Genomic DNA, 19,712 nt, shown 5'->3' on the forward strand with positions numbered 1-19,712 from the left:
TGCAACAGCTGAAGGGTAAAGAAAAGAACAACAAAATTTTTTCACCCTAGAGCATGTAATGCTGATATCCTGCTCAGGAATAGTGGAGGTGCAATGCAAAAGGCGAGCGATTAAACTCTAGCGGTAAAATTCGATGAAAATAAGAAATTAATATGACAGTATATCCAATTGACTAGAATCGGTATATGATACCACTGGAACTGGATCGTACATTAAATGTCCTAAACTTGGCCAAGAATGCAAGTATGAGGGAATTACCTTAAAGTACAATTATATTCTAATGAGGAAGAGAATACATACCTGAGAGACAACTCACTGGAGAAATTGTAAGGATATCGTTCTTGTAACGTACCTCAACTCTTCTGATCAAATTGACCTCTTTATAACACTTCTTGATATTTATGATATTTCTGATAATAATATGAAAATTGATACTAAGATTAATATTCTCCAACACATCCTAAACCACACCAAACTCCAAACCAAACCAAACCCTAAACTAGACCAAACCCTAAACCAAGACCAAAGCCTATACCAAACCAAACCCTAAACCAAACCAAACCCTAAACCAAACCAAACCCTAACCCAAACCAAAACCTAAACCGAACCAAACCCTAAACCGAACCAAACCCTAAACCAAACCAAACCAAACCTTGACCCTAACCCAACCCTAAACCAAACCAAACCCTAAACCAGACCAAACCCTAAACCAGACCAAGCCCTTAACCAGACCAAACCCTGACCCAGACCAAACCCTAACCCTGACCAAACCCTAAACCCAAACCAAACTCTAACCCAGACTAAACCCTAAACCTGACCAAACCCTAACTCAAACCAAACCCTAAACCCTAAACCCTAAACCAAACTGTAGACACCCAATTTTGTTACTCTTCTCTGGCCATGATGAAATATGAATCTTGGGTGTGACTTTCGGCTTTCGACTAACAGAGGTGCTGATGGAAACATTCCCCTACCCAAAACTCTGGAAATCCCCGTGCGAGAGAGAGGGAGGTCTAATTTTGACTTTTATATATAAAAGAATCCTGTCAAAATGACCACACAGATGAATAGTGCTCAGAAACACAATTTTGACGATATATGATATGCCAAAATCAAACCGACGAATCTCCTATAATCATCATCGAAAAAAACCTATAATCACGTGCACGTTGCATGCTCTGGCCAACAGGCAGCCCGCGAGCATGTCTCCTAGATTCGCTAAATTGCTCTTCTATAGTACTCTTCAGCTCTCACTGCATCTTTCTCTACCTATCGAAACAGAGCAATCAACACATCAATGCAAAGAAAAACTGAAATCAAAGTTGAAATTTTGATCAATTTAAGATCAAAATACTGGAATTCGTAGTACCTGATGTAAGAGTTGACAGTAGTTCCTTAACAAAAGTGGATCTCCAGGGTAAGATTTCAACATATTTTTATAATAATCACTGATTTTCTTCTGATCGGTACAACCTCTGGTGCCGCCGACCTTCATTCCTTTGCCACCAACGAAGTTAGATTTTTCCATCACAAATACATTCCATGACATTCCACAGTGATCCACATCACCATAGCAGATCTCTTCCTCCTCATCCTCCTCCTCCTCCAGGATATTAGCCGGAAAGAGCAAGATCCGACACTGAACTTAGAAAACCTACTGGAAATTTTCTTCACTGGACATGAAACGTCAGCCTCCAACATCGCACGCCGGATAGTCCTCTTTTCCTTGATCTCCAAATGCAGCGGCGGTGACGATGACAGTGACGACTTCTTATTTTTTCCAGAGAACACTAACGAGTAAACGAAATCCTTGCCTGAGCCGGAGAAAGAGACCTTCGGTGAACCGTTAACTGGTGACGAACCGGTCCTGATTAGAGTAGCTCTCATTGCAGAATCCTATATATATATATATAGAGATAGAGATAGAGATAGAGAGAGCGAGAGAGAGAGAGAGGGAGGCGAAGAATGGGGAGCAAATGAAGGGTCTCTTGGACATTTCACAAATAGAGGGTATTTTGGATATTATGAAAAAAATCAGCTGACTTAACAATGATTTCTAACGGTTGGGGTTATTAGATAGAATACTTTAATTATAAGGGAGGTGAGTGACATTTTCGAAAAGGTGTGGGGTCAAATTGATATTTCACCATAGTTCAGGAGAGGGAAGTGATATTTACTCTCTCTCTCTCTCTCTCTCTCTCTCTCTCTATATATATATATATATATATAAATGAAAGATCATAATCTGATACCCTCAAATCTAGGGGTATCAAAACCCAGCTCGAATCGATGAAACTGAAACAAAACCGATATGAGCTTATTGAATCATGTTTCAGGTTGGTGCTTTGTGAGATTGAAATCAGACTGGACTACATCGAGACCAAACTGAACTTAAAAAATGGATCAAAAAGATTAAAAACCAATACTAAAACAAAATTTATAGAAAAAACCTCTTTTTCGTACTTCTAAATATATTTATATGATAAATAGAAACTAAACTGATGAAACCTGTGTGCATACCTTTATTGGTTCATGTTTTGGTTTCACTCATTCTCATACCAAAACCAAACTAAAACCGATCGAAACCCACTGATTGACACCCTACTCAAATCTTTGGAATGATATCACGATATCATCTCCTAAGGGCCAGCTCCTCCAATTTGCATCGGATGGCTAGAGGAACTTGGGATGCGTGTTGCCAGTTGGTTGTAGAAATGAAATCACTATAGACAGCTATGGGCACACATCCCAAGTGACTCCCGACAATCCAATGAACTCTACAGAGGAGGATCTCGCCCCATTTAGAAAAATAAGATTAATTTCTCTATTCAAACCTAATTAAGGCACCCAAATATGGGTAATTTACCTACCACCATATATCTACATTCTAAGTAAGGAAATCATCTTAGGAGCTCCAAAAGTTTCTCTATAAATACCATGCACTCACTATAAGCTGAGAAACAACAAGCACTCAACATCAGAGTGAGATTTATTAGCTTATAAGTATTGTCGAAGATTTAGTAAGTAATGGCTAAGATTTCTTATACCTCCTTCCTCATCCTTGCTATCCTTGTCTTCTCAGGTTTGTTCTAAGTATTCTCTCTGTGATTTGTGATGCAATGATAGGCTTAACTTCATTATTTTGTGTAGGTGATTTGGTGAACTATTGGAAAATGTTTATTTTTCTGATTGATATTTCATGAGGGTTGTTTGCAGTTGCATCGTCAATGGTGATGATAGCAGATGCGTAGCAGAAGGGGCAATGCCAGGAAATATTGTATCCCGATAACTGCAATCAACAGGATTGTCAAGATAAGTGCATCCAAAAGCATAATGGTGGACGTGGAGACTGTATTGGGTTAATGCCAGGACGTGATCTCCATTACGGATGCCATTGTTTCTACCCATGCTAGAATCCTACTAAGTGTCTCCCTACATGTATGATGCTACTCTGTTCATCATATGACCAATAAAAGGCAAGCGTATTCAACAAAGCGTAATATTCTTTTCCCCCAAAATAAATGAAACAAGAGGAAAAATAAGAGCTCCACAATGAAATCAACGGATTATTCCTACAAGAGTAAAACTAGAAGGGAAATTCAGAGAGGATACAAGGATAGAGCCACCCCAAAACTTGTATGGCTCTACCAAGAGAACTGAGCCAACTAAGAGAACTTGTTAAAGGACCAAACCCCTACTAACCCTTAACACTACTACTTCTTCTTTAACTAAAAAAAAAAGAGGGCCATCCCAAAACAGTCATTTGGGCCTACTCGACAAATTTGGCCTTCTTCCCACTTCGATTTTTGGGAGGAAAAATCCATATACCCACGACGGTTATTTAAAGCAATGGAAAAACTCACTCGATTCACATGTACTAATCGAGATGGAAAATTGACAGTAAAGGAACCCCTCAAGCATGTGTTGTTGGCAAGACAATAGATCCCCACCCCCTTTCTGAGATTTTATCTAACTGGTCCTCAATTTGACTTTCCAACACTTATTGGTCATTGTTTAAACCCCCTTCAAAAGAATCTGAATCACAATGGTTCTTCTCACGTTACGCCTACCATCTGTGTTAATTACCATGAAGTTTGAGTAGACTCACCTCACACGATTTTATCCATGCTCGAAGAGAACCATGCTCCACTTCACATGGAAGATGGATCACATTCTTTTATGAGAACTCTTTTTATTTGATCTTGACTAAAACACATGAAATTTAAATTTCATGTGTTGATTAGGATTGTACGAAAATTAGAATCATTCTCGAATGGGGACCTGATCCGCACTCATTCATTTGTAAGGGGATGAAATGATTGCTCTTTCTTCCATTGCATCAGCTAAGAGCTTAATTGCCACCTCCACATTCATCATGCCCTCACTATGCTGACCTGTCTTAAGATTTCTCATTCAAGCACTTCTGCTCCTCACTTGGTCACCCTTGGATTGAAGAATAGTCAACTTATTCTTATATCCATTAATATCAGCCATAGGAACCTGCTCACAAAATGCATGCGTGCCAGTTGTTTTACCTAAAATATGCCTCTAGCCACTTTGATCGATCCCTTCCTTAGACTTGGTATTGCCCTCAACAAGGAATGCATGCCTACTACAGCTGCCAATCTAGGCTGCACAAATCGCATATTAGGATCACCAGCCCGCCCCTCCCTTTGCTTGACACTCCCATTAGACCCAGCCCTCCCCCACGGCTAGAAGAGCCAAGCTCGCATATCTGTTCACTCCTCCGAGAGAGTGAACAGTTGCAGCAACATATTCGGCATTTTGCCACCTCAACGCTGTAAAAACGATGGCCAACTGAACCACAGTTTTTGATCGTAGCAGCAGCCACTGGAGCTGCTCGGCTGCATAGTGTATGTTAATGTCTTCTTGTGTGTGTCTCTCCTTTTATAATTGGAGGCAAATATATTATTTCATAGGAGGGAGGAGCGGTAGAGTCATAGACACAAGAAGGCATCAGTTTACGTTATGCAGCAAAATAGTTATTAAGAGAAAGAGTGCTATTCAAGCATGATCCTTACACTTGAGGATGTGCATCGATTCGATTTTGATGTAGACGATTCAATTCAATTTGATGTAAAAAATTTGAAGTGAAACCAAGACCGAACCATTTAATAAATGGTTTTGCATATTAAAACCGAAATCATTTATTCGGTTCAAATGATATTAAACTATTTTTTTCTATTTTCTAATTTTTTTATCCAAACAACTTCTTTACCTTTAATTTTTTTTTTGTCAAATGGATGTAAACTTTAACACTGAATTGAATTATTTTATTTTTATATACTTTTTTAATAGTTGTTTAATATAAACTTAATTTTTTTTATTGAAATATATGTTAACTTAACATGACTTAAACTTTCTATGCCTATGTTAATCGGTTTAACAATTTTAATAAATGATTTACGAACTATTCAAATTTTAAAAATCTAAATCGAAATGGCTTCAATTTTAAAATCAAAATAAATCATTTATTAAACAGTTTTAAAATTTTGATATAAACGACTTGATTAAAGTTTCAATAAATATTTCAATTTCAAATTCACTTCTTACATATCCCACTAATATAACTACACACCCCAACACCAATAAGGGATAAGATGTATCTGACATTAGATGATAAGAATGGAAAAAAAAAATTGTTACTGCCTGAACAGCTGCAACCCCATGGTAACAGTCAAGGAAATAGAATCCCAGGGGTAGATTTGAAAATACCTACTTTGAGTGAATATTTTCACCGCTATCCTGAGATTTCATTTTCCTAAATATTACCGGTACCAGGGTTACAGCAGCCAAGTTTCGTTCGTAAGAATGCACGAAGTAACGTTCTTTTTTCCGTAATTATTTATTTTTTCTAAAAAACAGTTGCGTAGTCTTGGAATTGATATTACCAAAAAATAATAATAATAATAATATTGGAAATCGTTTCGGAATAAATTTTGGGTTTTTTTAATTTGTCGGAAGACAACGTGGCACCAGCAAACACCCACATCGTTGCATGGAAGACGCGTCAACCACCACGTGGCATCAATTCAGGAGAGCAAAGCAGCCTCCCATAGTGGCTATAAAGAGTGAAGAAGAGAGAGGGATCCGCTCGTTCTGGATTTGATTTTGATCTTACTCTGTTCTTTGAAACTACTGATAAGACTTCTTTGAATCCGTTTTGACCTCTCACCTCTTGTTGTTAGTAGGGAAAGAAGACACGAACATGAGGGCAGCGAAGGAGAAAGTGAGTGACATGGCCAGTGCTGCTAAGGAGCACATCAACATTGGTGGTGCCAAGGCTGAAGAGAATGTAACCTCTCTCTCTCTCTCTCTCTCTCCACAACTGTTTTTGATGATAAAAATATATGATTTAATTACAGGCAGAGAGGGCAGCTGGAGTGGATAAGGATGTCGCCGAGGAGAGAAGGAAGGTCAAGGAAGCCCAAGCCAAGATGGAACTTCACGAAGCCAAAGCCGAGCACAGGGCCGACCGATTGGATGCGAAACAACAATCTCACCTCTACGGCCAGCAAGGCCAACATCAATATCCGATTCCGACACCCGGTGGACAGTATCCCATGGGCGGCGCCACCACTACAGATGTGGCTCCGACGACCGGTACCACGGGTCCTACTTACCCCGTCGGAGGATACCCTCCCACAACTAATTATGGGTAGATGGCTAGCTTCCCATTAAAACCGCAACTCTTGTTTGCGATGTTGTGGTGTTTAATACTTGTGCCTATGCCTTCTCTGTAATCATAATCTTTGTAAAATAATGGCTGGACGTTAGAAAATCGAAACCCAATCAACCATGTAATTTGTGATAGGAAAACTCTCATCTTAGTATCTTACACAATTATGCACGACTCTTTACTTGGCGCAAGGGATCGACAATACAGATAGTGTTTACGTACGAAAACACTCTTCTGAAGGATGTAATTTCTTCCACATACAATGATACAATCTTGCCATATGTTTATAGTATCATAAATTAAACAATAAGGAACAGCAATATATACCGTTTATCATCTATTGTAAAGAATTTGTCATCAGTATATCCTTCACGTAGCTTGATCTCCACTACAACAAGTAGGAACATAAGGATTCTCTATGTGTCTCTCTTAGTGATGGCTCTAATAATGAGAATAAAGTTGGGTTAGAAGGACCTAGAATTCTGTTTGTAGAGTTTGTGCACTCTCCCATCAAGGTGTGCTATTAAGTAGGGAATGACTCTTTTTCTTTAATTACACTAAAATTGGGTTTCTTATTTGCAATTCAATACCAAATGTAAGAGATTGATATTGTTCAATTTCTTAATCGGTCTATGGGATAATCATAGGGAATATTCTTTGAATATTTTTATATTCGCACACTTGAACTATATGACCATATAACAATTTCAAACATAATTTGGATTTCAACATCATACTGCAGTATCTGAAAGTAAATCTATCAATTTTATGTCATTATAATTATAATAGTATATTTGAACAAAACCACTAATGTGGATCATGGCGGTTATACATCATATAACGACATACTCCTTTTCATAGTCACAACACAAGTAACTCCATCCAAACAGGTGCAAAAGTAGGGAATAGACTATAAATGTTTAAAACTAAATGGTCCAACATAATATCTCATATATATGAAATAAAATTTGTATACATAATAATAAAGAGAAATATTCAGAAACAACAAATATTATGATCATTTAATTAAGTAAAAGTGTAACATAATATGATTATTACATCAAATTTTATATAAACCCATATCCATTACAATATTTGTAAAGTGTTTAGGTGTTAATGCCTTGATCATATGATCAGCAATCATCTTATCTTGATGTGTGTAATAGACACTTCTTGTTTCTCAACTGATTCCTTCACAAAATTATATTTCACTCCAATATGTTTCACTCTACTTGAATATTTATCATTCTTGGAGTAATATATGGCAGCAACATTGTCACAATACATTCTCAGCAGCTTCGACATGGCATCGACAACTCAAAGTCCAGAGATAAAGTTTGGTAACCAAATTGTCATAAAAGTGACCTCAAAGCATGCCACAAACTCTACTTCCATAGTAGAAATAGAGACATAAATCTGTTTCTTGGATTTCTAAAAAATTTCCCATCAGCAAGTAGGAAGATGTATCTTGATGTAGACTTCTTACTGTTGAGGCATCATGCATAATTAGAGTCTGAATATATGATCACTTCCAATTGATCAGATGCTCTGTAAGCATGTAATCCCTAGTCTCATTACCTTCTTCGCTGCCACTCAATGATCCCTTCTAGGAGCACTCACATATCTGCCTAACATACCAACAGCAAAACTGATGTCTGGATGATTACAAGTCATTGCATACATAAAACTCCCTACTGTGAAACTATGGGGAATATCCTTCATTTTTTCTCTTTTTAAATTATTCTTTGAGTACTGATTTAAGCTGAATTTATCTCCTTTGATAATTTGAGAAACACCTGGTTTGCAATTCATTATGCCATATCTTTCCAGAACTTTATTAATATAGGTTTTCTGTGATAGTTTAAGTATTCGGCGAGATCTATCACGAAACATCTCAATCCCAATAACGAAAGAGGCTAAACCTATATCTTTTATTTCAAAGTTCTTAGAGAGAAAAGCCTTTGTATCACTCAACAAATAAGATCATTACTAGCATGTAAACTATCATCGACATATAAAACCAGAAATATAAACTTACTCCCACTAAGTTTTAGATGTGTACACCTGTCAAAGGTGTTCCTAATGAATCCGAAGGAAACAATGATGTGGTTAAATTTAATATACCATTGTCTGGAAGCTTATTTAAGTCCGTATATGGATTTCTCAAGTCTGCACACTAGATTTTCTTTTCTTTGTTCACTAAATCCCTCAGGTCGATTCATGTAGGCTTCCTCATCTAAGTCCTCATTCAAGAATGTAGTTTTCACATCCATTTGGTGAAGCGTTAAATCATAATGAGCCACTAATGCCAATATAATTCTCAAAGAATCCTTCTTAGAGACAGGAGAGAAGGTTTCATGGTAATCAATGTCTTTTTTAAGAGTGAATCATTTTACAACTAGTCTAGCTTTATGTACCTCAATATTACCCTTCGAGTCGCATTTGGTTTTAAATACTCATTTACAACCAATCGCCTTAAAGCCCGTTAGCAATTGAATGAGATCCCAAACATCATTGTCACTCATGGACTTCATCTCATCTTTCATGGCATCTATCTGTTTAAGAAAAACATTATCGTTTATGGTCAGTGAAAAGTTTAATGGGTCATTCTTGATTCTAATATTGAACTCTGATTCTTAGAGATATACTATATAGTCATTCGAAATAGCAAACCTCTTAAACCTCTGAGATCTTCCTTGAATTTTCAGTTGAGAAATATTCATAATATTATCAATGTAACTACATCATAGAGTGATACATCTTCGATAGTTTGTTGTTCTATAGGATCATTTTCAATAGTATAGAACAACATCATCATGATGGATATGTACATCTTCTATAGTTTATTGTTCCATAAGATCATTATCAACAGTCACCCGTAGAACAATAATATTATTACGATGTACATAAATCAGTAAGAAAATTTGATATTCTTCAAACACCACATTACTTGGTTTCTCACTCCCACAAATGTTACCATCCTCTAAGAATCTAGCAATTCAATTTTTCATAATTCTGGTACTCTGTGTGGGTGCATAAAACTTGTAACCCTTTGACCATTGACAATAACCAATGAAATAACAACCTATGGTTTTAGGGTTAAGTTTTTTTTTTCATATGGATTGTACAATCTAATTTCAATAGAACAGTCCCATACATGAAAATGTCCTTAACTAGGTTTCCTTCCATTCTGCAACTCATAAGAAGTTTTAGAAACTGACTTACTAGGAACCCGGTTCAAGATATACATAGATGTCTTTAATGCTTTGCTCCACAAGAATTCAGGCAATGAGGAGTTGCTCATCATGCTATGTACAATTTCCATGATGGTATGATTGCGTCTTTCTACAACCCCATTTTGTTCAGGTTTACCAGGAGTAGTTGTGTATTCGAGAGTTATACCTTTCAACTTAAGAAATCGAAAAAATGGTCCTTCATTTTGCCTTACATCAGTATGTCTACCATAATATTCACCCTCTCTATTAGATCTCATAATTTTGATCTTTTTGTCTAACATAACTACTTCTTCTACTAACGAAAAAAAAAAACCAACAAGCCTAAAATAAACAGTCCTTTGGGCCTATTCCTAGTAACCCCAGGTGTCGAAGGAGGGTGATAACTTGATGGAACTAATTTGGCCTTCTTCCCACTTTGATTTTTGGGAGGAAAAATCCATACCCATTACAATTATTTGAAGCAATGGAAGAACTCAGTCGATTCACATGCACTAATCCAGATGGAAAATTAAGCGTTAAAGAACCCCTTAAGTATGTGTTGTTGGCAAGGCTGACAACGGATCCCCCCTAGCCCTTCTTGAGATTTTATCTAATCGGTCCTCAATTTGACTTTCCAACACCTATTGGTCATTGATTAAACCCCGTCAGAAGGAACATGGTAAATACAAAGGTCCCTCATTACCCTTGTTGTCAGGGTTGCGTAGGGTAAAAGTTTCAATTCCGAGACTGGTAGCTCGATATCTGGCAAGCCCTTTGGAGAGGAGTTGGCCGAAAGATGGTGTTAGGAGAGAGAAGCACTGAGGTGGATGGTTTTTCGATTGGAGAAGATGACCCCCATGGTGGTCGACCTCCTGATAGAGGGAAGCAAAGTCGAATCACTGACTTTTGGGGTCCATCTCCTCCTGATTCGGTGGCTAACCTTGCTTCAAGAGCACCGGATCCAGACAATACTGCTCAAAGGAAATCTTATGTGCACTCCCTGTGAAAGACGAACTGCTTGATCCTGTACATGTTGGATCTATGACAAAGGTTATCATTCAGGATGAATATGAAGAGAGGTTAGGGAGATACCGATTTGCCTTGATTGGAAGACTGAACTTTCGTTTTACTTCTCTTGATGGAATCATAAAGGAAGTTGCGGAAGGGTGGAATACCTCGGGCAAAGTTAAGATGATTCCGATGGGAAAGGGTTTTACCATATTTCAATTTGATTCTGAGAAGGACATGGTTGCAATATGGAGGACAGGGCCGATCAAACTGGCAGGATAGTATATCAAATTTCAACGGTGGAGAGCTGATTTCAACATTCATGAAAAGATGGCGAACAAGGCTCCAGTGTGGGTCAGATTTTCAGAATTACCTCTGGAATACTGGCATGAAAAGGTCATATTAACCATGGCAAAGGCTACTGGCCGACCGGTAGCCCTTGATCATCGTACAAAATAAGACCTCTATGGGAACTTTGCCCGCGTCCTAGTGGAGATTGAGGTTGGAAGTCAGAGACCTGTTAAGATCCAGGTGGAAAGGAAACAGCTAGGTACTAATACCCGTTTCTGGTTTAAACGGCAACTTATTTATTATGACAATATCGGCAGATGATGGATATTGTAAAAAAACTGGCTACCTAATTGGAGCTTGTAGAGAGAAGAAGGTAGCTGATGCTAAAGAAGCTTCTCAAGAGGAGAAGGAACCAAGAGTTCCAGGAGCAGTGTACGTTGATGAGGAATCTTGCCCTTCTCCGAGGCCTATCCTTGGGGTGGAGGGGGTTGCATTATCTCGGCAAGGCTATGATAGTGATCTAGATGGAGTCCCTTCTGAAGATGGCAATGAAAGCGACTCTACGGAGGGTGGTGAAGATGGTGTTGCCGCCTCTAAGGGCGGTGACGAAGGGTCAGATTCCTCTGCAGGCGAGAAGGAGGGCCAGAATTCTTTTTTAGAAAATCAATCAGTTGAGGAAACAAATCTCCAATCAAGGAGATCTTCCCAATTAGGCAGTGTGAGAGGATCTCCTCCCAATGACAACACACTTTCCAAATCAGAATCCTTATCAAATTTGAAAGTCCTTCTGGAGGTTGATCAGTTGGAAGAAGATCGGATCAATTCCGAAATTGGCCTAGTCCCTCCTCTTGATCCAGCTCATGTTTCTGAGATTGCTATTCATAATAGGCGAAATAACACTCATACACTCCCAGTGGATGGTCATGTGGAAAAAAATCATAGAAGCCTTCATTTCGTTTCTAGAAGTGGTCATGCGTATGGTACAGGTTCCTCTAGAAAAGACCCGATATCCTCCCTGGAGGGGGTGCTCATGGTGGATAAGGCGGCCAAACAGAGGGAAGAGGACCAGGATGAATGGAAAACCCAACAAAAAAAGAAAAGTAAGAAGACTCAATCAAAGGATAAGCCCCCTACTCGGGCAAATCACCCTTCATCACTTCACATGTGATCATGAAAGTTTTATTCTGGAACATCCACGGGATGAAGAAGAAATTGGCCAGGATTTCTTTAAAAAAACTCGTTATAGATCATTCACCCGACATAATCTGTATTGTGGAGCCGATGATTGGCGTCTCTCAATTTCCTAAGATATTCTTTAATAAACTAGGTTTTGAGTTTGATCTTATTCATAACATGCGAGTCAATAAGGAGCCCAACTTATGGGTGATGTTGAAAAGAAATCTTTCAAAGCCAGTGGTGACCTCGATGTCAGAGTAGCAGATATCTTTACATGTTAATTAGCTTGGTAACACCGTGAACATTTCGTTTGTTCATGGCAAATGCCTGAGGGCCGATCGAAGAAGTCTTTGGTTAGACTTGACATCTGGGTATCCATCTGGCCCTATAATGATTTTGGGTGATTTCAATGCAACTCTATTTGCTCACGAGCGGCGAGGGCCAGGTCGTTTCTACATGGGAGCTGCTATGGATTTTGGTGCAATGGTGGATTATAATTCCATGATCCAAGTTCCATCTACTGGAAGAAAGTATACCTGGAGCAATAACAGGAAAAGGGGTAATGCTATTATCGTGTTGGATAAGTCCTTTGTTAACTCCAACTGGCTTAGCACATTTAATGACTACAATCAGCAAGTCCTTCTCAGAGTAGCATCTGATCACGCTCCTATATTGGTGAGTTCGGCCAATTCTTTGAAACCAAAAAATTATCCTTTCTGTCTTAACAAATTCTGGCTTGATCATCCGGAATTCACGAATATGATTGAGAATGCTTGGAATATGGAGACTCGAGCAACTTCCCCAATTCAAATCCTATTCGAGAAGCTCAAGAATTTGAAAGGAATCATTCGATCATGGGCGAGATCTGTTTTTCCCAATCTGGATTTGGAGGTTAAGTGTTCTAAATAAAATCTGTAAAATATTCATCAAAAAATTGAAGACAAAGGTTTGTCCGATCAGCTCTTTGAATTAGAGCTCGATGCAAAAAACTGATACTCAAAGGCTTTGGAGCTCCATGAGAAAATGTGGGCAGAAAAGTCCAGGTTTAGATGGTTGAAGGAAGGGGACAGGAACTCTAGCTTTTTTCATGTCATGGCCAAAGTGAAGAGATCAAAAAATGCAATCAGATCTATTCTGAAGGATGATGGAACAGAAATCAGAGACCATGATCAAATGGGGTCATACCTGGTGGATTTTTATGAAAATTTTCATAGAAGGGTCGACTCGGCAATTCATCTACACATTTTTTAGGCTATCCTGGAAGTGATAACCCTTGAAGACAAAAGAGTTCTTGATGCTATTCCCTTAGAGGATGAGATCAAGATGGTTACATGGGACCTTAACCCTGATAGCTCACCTGGTCCGGATGGTTTCTCTGGAGCCTTCTTCAGAAAATGCTGGTCCACTATCCAAAACGATGTCTGCAGAGTGGTGAAGAGCTTTTTCCCTTTAGGTACAATCCTGAATGGAGTTAATAATTCTTTTCTTCTATTAATTCCTAAAGTCAAGGGCACTCGTACCTTAGGCAAATTTTGCCCTCTCTATATGGAAAATTTTTTCTGTAAAATCTTGTCTAAGATTATGGCCAGCCGAATCAGTATATATCTTCCGAAGCTCATCTCCCCTGAGCAAGGTGCCTTCCAGAGGGGCAAGCTAATTCAATCCAACATTGGCTTAGCCTCAGAGCTTGCCAATTTGATGGGGAAGACTTCAAGAGGGGGTGGACTGGGTCTCAAAGTCGACATCTGTAAGGCCTTTGATACTTTGTCTTGGAATTTTCTTTTCATGACTCTTAGAAAATTTGGATTTCTGAAATCATGATTGGTTGGATTAATGAAATTCTTAAGTCGGTAAGAATTTCAATTCTCCTTAATGGTAGACCAATTGGTTTCTTTGGAGCTGGCAGAGGCCTCCATCAGGGAGATCCTATATCTCCTATTTTGTTCATTATTGCTAAAGAGGTCCTATGTAGGGGCCTAAATGATATGAGCAGAAAAGGTACTATCAAGCCTATCTCTGGCTCTCATGATTTTTCTATGCCTACTCACCTTCTGTTTGTAGATGAGATTTTCATTTTTATGAATGCCTCCAAAAGATACATCTGCAACCTCATTTCTTTTTGGAGAAATATCAAAGCTCCTTTGGACAGTTATTTAATTTAGAGAAAAGCAAGATGTTTCTCTCGGGGATCACTACTGCTAGGAAGATTTGGATTGCTAAGAAGGTGGCCATCCCTATCTGCAAATATCCGACCAAGTACTTCGGAGTGAAAATATTTCAAGGAAGAGTTAAAATAGATCCTCTGTTATCTACCATGGACAAGATCAAGGCCAAATTATCAGGATGGAAATGCAAGCTTCTCTCTATGGTGGCAGAGTGGAATTGGTCCGATCAGTCATATCTGGAATGCCCTTACATAGTTTCTCTGTTTATTGGTGGCCGACTCCTCTTATCAAATATTTAGAAAAATGGATGAGGAATTTCATCTGGACATGTGGGATCAATGCTTCCAAGGTTATTACAGTTAAATGGGACTCAATCTGCAAGCCCAAGCATGAAGGTGGCTTAGGAATTCGGAGACTTCGTGATGTTAACAAAGCCCTTCTTGCAAAAATGGTTTGGAATATCAAAAATAATGGCTCGGATTTGAGCCAACTGATACGAGCTAGATTTTTAACAAAGCATGGTCTTCTCAAAAAAGGCTACAAAAGCTCTTCCATTTGGCCTGGCATCAAGAAGCTGTGGGATTTTTTGGGAAAGAATGAGAGGTGGATTGTGGGGAACGGCAAAAAAAAAAAATTTGGAGGCACATCTGGATGAGCCCAAAATCTATCTCAGAAATATCTCAGCTTGGGGAGGAGGTTTTTACAGCAGATATGTTCATTGAGAATGGTGTCTGGAAGCAGCCTACTGCCGAGTCAAATCTCTTAACCCTAGTTTTTGAATCCATAAAAGCTCTTCCTCTCCCTTCCATCTCCATGGATGATAGATGCATGTGGAAGCTCGATCCTATGGGGAAATTTTCTGTGAAATCTGGTTGGGAAGGCCTTAGGGTGGCCGCCCCTACTGTATCGTGGTGCTCCATTGTTTGGAATAAGGATCTCCCGCCAAGGCTTTCGACCTTGGTTTGGCGCTGGGCTCATGAAAAGATTCCTACTGATGATAAAATTCGGAAGAAAGGCATAATTTTATCCTGAAAGTGTGACTTATGTGGCCGTAGCGAGGAATCTTTTGATCACCTGTTTCTTCATTGTAGTTTCTCCTTTAAAATCTGGACCAGGACTGCTGCTATGTTTAATGCGATTTGGTCCCAGCATCCCACAGTGGCCGATGTCATAAAATGGTGGAAAAACAAGAGCAAAAACTGGTCTCTAAAAAGACCCTAGATGATAGGGCTGGCAGTGTTGATAGAGGCAATCTGGAAGGAAAGAAACATTAGACGGTATGAAGACAAGGTTCGCCTCCCTGCCTTGATAGAGACCAGTATAATTAAAGAAGTATCCTTTGCATTGGTATGAATGTCTCTCCCTCAAGCACCTCTGACCTTCTTTTGCGCAAACGCTTCTCTCTCTCTATTCGGTCCTCTCTAGCCCAAAACCCCTTGGAAGTTCACTGGTGTAAGCCGTTCTTTTCTTGGGTGAAGTTGAATGTAGATGGTTGCTCTCTGGGCAATCCTGGTCGTGCTGGGGGTGGAGGTATCTTCAGAGACCATAATGGAAAGGCAATTCTCTCTTTCGATTTCTTTTTGGGGGGGTGTCTACAAATTTCCAAGCTGAAGTCTGGAGTATTATCAAAGGCTTATCCTTTGCCCGTAGTCTGGACGTGAGGAAACTTTGGATAGGATTGGACTCTACCTCTGTGGTTGCTTTGTTTCATCACAGACTTATTCCTTGGTTTGTCTACCAGGAATGGTTAAATCTTCTAAATTACTCAAACTCTATTGAATGGAAGATCTCTTATTGCTACAGAGAAGTAAACCCAGTGGTGGATTACTTAGCCAAGGACGCTGTAAAGTCTGGTCAATCTGGAATCAGAGACAATCTCCCACAATTTATTATCGACGAGTTAGCTCTAGATGAAGCTGGTCGTCCTAGATACAGATTTTTCCATAGATAGCGGTAGTGAGCCTTTGCTGATGGCAATGTCGAAGATGAAGGCTCGCTCCGTGGTGTTTTGTTGCTGTATTTTCCTCTATTTGTAGTTGATTCTTTTTTCTTTTCTTTTTTTTCCTTTAATAAAATTTTGATCTTCTACCGAAAAAAACCCCGTCCGAAGGAATCTGAATCGCAATGTTTCCTCCCACATTACACCTACCAACCGTGTTACCTACACAAAGTTTGAGTAGACTCACCTCACACGATTCCATCCATGCTTGAAGAGCCATGTTCCACTTCACATGGAGGATGGATCACATTCTCGTACAAGAACTCTTCTCATACGATCTTGATCAACACACATGAAATTCAACCATGTTATGAGTTCTAGCTGAATTCCATGTGTAGATCAAAATTGTACGAAAATCAAAATCATTCTCGTACGAGGACCTAATCCGCACTCCTTCACTTGTAGTGAGATGAAATGATAGCTCTCTTTCCATTGCATCAGCTACGAGCTTGCCACCTCTACATTCATCATGCCATCACTATGCTGACCTGTCGTAAGATTTCTCATTGAAGCACTTATGCTCCTCACTTGGTCATCCTTGGATAGAAGAATAGTCAACTTATTCTTATATCCATTAATATCAGCCATAGGAACCTGCTCACAAAATGCATGCGTGCCAATTTATTTACCTAAAATATGCCTCTAGCCACTTTGATCGATTCCCTCCTGAGACTTGGTATTGCCCTCAACAAGGAATGCATGCCAATCTAGGCTGCACAAATCGCATAATAGGATCACAGCCGGCCCCTCCTCTTGCTCGACACTCCCATCAGACCCAGCCCTCCCCCACTGCTAGAAAAGCCAATCTCGCAGGAGGCAGAGTGAACAGTAGCAATAACATCTTAGGCATTTTGCCCCCCAACCCTGCGAAAAGATGGCCAACTGGAGCACAGTTTCTGATGGTAGCATCAGCCACTGGAGCTGCTCAGCTGAGTAGAGCATGTTAATGTCTCATAATAGAAGTAAATATATCATTTCGCAGGAGGGAGGAGAGATAAAGTCACAGACACAAGAGAGCATCGGTGTACGTCATATATGCCGCAAAATAGTTGTTGGGAGAAAGAAAGCTATTGAAGCATCATCCTTACACTTAAAAGGATGTTAATTGATTTGGTTCTGAGACAGATGGATCAATTCGATATGATGTAAGATATTTTAGATGAAACCAAAATCGAACAATTTAATTAATGGTTTCATATAGTAAAACCAAAACCATTTATAAACTATTCCAATTTAAATGATTTTAAATTACTTTTTAATTTTTTTTTAATCCTAACAACTTCGTTACTTTCAAAAATTTTCGTCAAATGGATGTAAATTTTAATATTGAATTAATTTTTTTAATATATTTTTAAATTATTATTTAATATAAACTTAATTTTTTATTGAAATATATGTAAACTTAACATGACTAAACCATAATATACATATGTTAATCAATTTAACGATTTAATCTTTAAAATTAAAATCAAATCATTAAATTTGGATGTAAGCGACTCAATTCAATTTCAGTAAACAATTTCAATTTCAATTTCAATTTCAAATTCATATTCTAACTTATCTTGGAATCGATATTACCAAAAGGCCAAAAGAAAATCTTGAAAATCGGGTCCGCCTAAATTATAGGTTCTTTTAATTTGTCGGAAGACAACGAGGCATCAGTAGTCACCTACATCGTTGCATGGGAGACGCGTCAACCACCACGTTGCATGAATTCAGGAGAGGAGAGCCAAGCAAAGCCTGCCATAATTGCAATAAGGGCCCCTTGCAATAAAGAGCGAAGAAGAGCGAGGGATCCGCTCGTTCTGGATTTGATATTTGATCTTGTAGTCTGTACTTTGAAACTACTGATAAGACTTGTTCTTTAAATCCGTTTTGACCTCTCACCTCTTGTTGTTAGTAGAGAAAGGATACACAAAAATGAGGGCAGTGAAGGAGAAAGTGAGTAACATGGCCAGTGCTGCTAAGGAGCACATCAACATTTGTGGTGCCAAGCCTGAAGAGAAGGTAACCCTCTCTCTCTCTCTCTCTCTCTCTCTCTAACTGGGGTTTTGATGAGATATATATGATTTAATTGCAGGCAGAGAGGGCAGCTGGGGTGGATGAGGGTATAGCCGAGGAGAGAAGGAAGGTGAAGGAAGCCCAAGCCAAGATGGAGCTTCACGAAGCCAAAGCCGAGCACAGGGCCGACCGATTGGATGCGAAGCAACACTCTCACCTCTACGGCCAGCATCATGACCACCTCCCGCATGGCCAACACCAATATCCGATTTCGACACCGGGTGGGCAGTATCCCATGGGCGGCGCCTCCACTATAGGAGCGGCTCCGATGACTGGCACCACGGGTCCTACTTATCCCGTCGGAGGATACCCTTCCACAACTAAATATGGGTAGATCATAGATGGCTAGCTTCCCATTAAAACCGTAACTTTTGTTTGCGTTGTTGTGGTATTTTATACTTTTGTCTATGCCTTCTCTGTCATCGTAATCTTTGTAAAATAATGGATGGGTTTTTTTTACTTTGAAAATGGTAACTTTAGTTTCCCAAGTTTGCTTTATTAATTAATAATAATTGGACTGAATCGAAAGTGGTCAATTAAGAAATTAAGAAGGTTATGGACTCATGAGACCTTAGACTCGCCAGAGTTGAATATGATTTTGTTTTGAGGGATCGTGGAAAGAACCAATCCAGGGTCCAGAAAAAGCATCTCAGGATGAGATAATCTTTCGAGTCCGGATCACGTCCCTGTCTTGTCTAGAGAGTCTGGATCAAGTCTTTAGTACGAGAATTATGAAAATTATTCTCATTCACAATTGAAATCAACTTAATTTTTTTTTTTTTTTTCTTTTTGATTTAGTAGATTTCAGCAGGGGATCAGGCGCTGCATAAGCTAAAAAAGAAGAAAAGTCATTGTTTACGAAGCCCTTAATGGAGTCAGTTTTAACCCAAGGGTAGTCTGAGTTGGTTAGATCTTTACAGTGAATGTTTAATGTTTTTCATTATTTTGGTTGAAAGTTGAATAATTTTGAATCGATTGTGAAGATTTATACGAAATTGAACTTTTTTTTCTTTTTAGGGTAATGCAAAAAGGGTGCTCCATGGTAGTGATCATAGCCCTTAGGATAAGTCCCCGTACGACAAGCAGTGTTTCCACAG

General features: G+C 39.0%; 2 protein-coding genes across 2 annotated transcripts; both read left to right on the forward strand.

Moving 5' to 3' along the window:
* Positions 1 to 2,884: 2,884 nt before the first annotated feature.
* Positions 2,885 to 6,788, forward strand: LOC122068903 (late embryogenesis abundant protein 18-like). The gene is made up of 3 exons (XM_042632812.1): positions 2,885 to 3,082; positions 3,217 to 6,316; positions 6,387 to 6,788. Exons 2-3 carry the CDS (start codon positions 6,230 to 6,232, stop codon positions 6,681 to 6,683), a joined length of 384 nt encoding a protein of 127 aa, XP_042488746.1. The 5' UTR covers positions 2,885 to 3,082; positions 3,217 to 6,229; the 3' UTR covers positions 6,684 to 6,788.
* Positions 6,789 to 18,336: 11,548 nt separating this feature from the next.
* Positions 18,337 to 19,103, forward strand: LOC122068905 (late embryogenesis abundant protein 18-like). The gene is made up of 2 exons (XM_042632814.1): positions 18,337 to 18,561; positions 18,635 to 19,103. The coding sequence occupies exons 1-2, from the start codon at positions 18,475 to 18,477 to the stop codon at positions 18,947 to 18,949; spliced, it is 402 nt and encodes a 133-aa protein (XP_042488748.1). The 5' UTR covers positions 18,337 to 18,474; the 3' UTR covers positions 18,950 to 19,103.
* Positions 19,104 to 19,712: the final 609 nt, after the last annotated feature.

Source organism: Macadamia integrifolia, unplaced genomic scaffold, assembly GCF_013358625.1.
Source record: "Macadamia integrifolia cultivar HAES 741 unplaced genomic scaffold, SCU_Mint_v3 scaffold478, whole genome shotgun sequence".
Taxonomy (NCBI): Eukaryota; Viridiplantae; Streptophyta; class Magnoliopsida; order Proteales; family Proteaceae; genus Macadamia; species Macadamia integrifolia.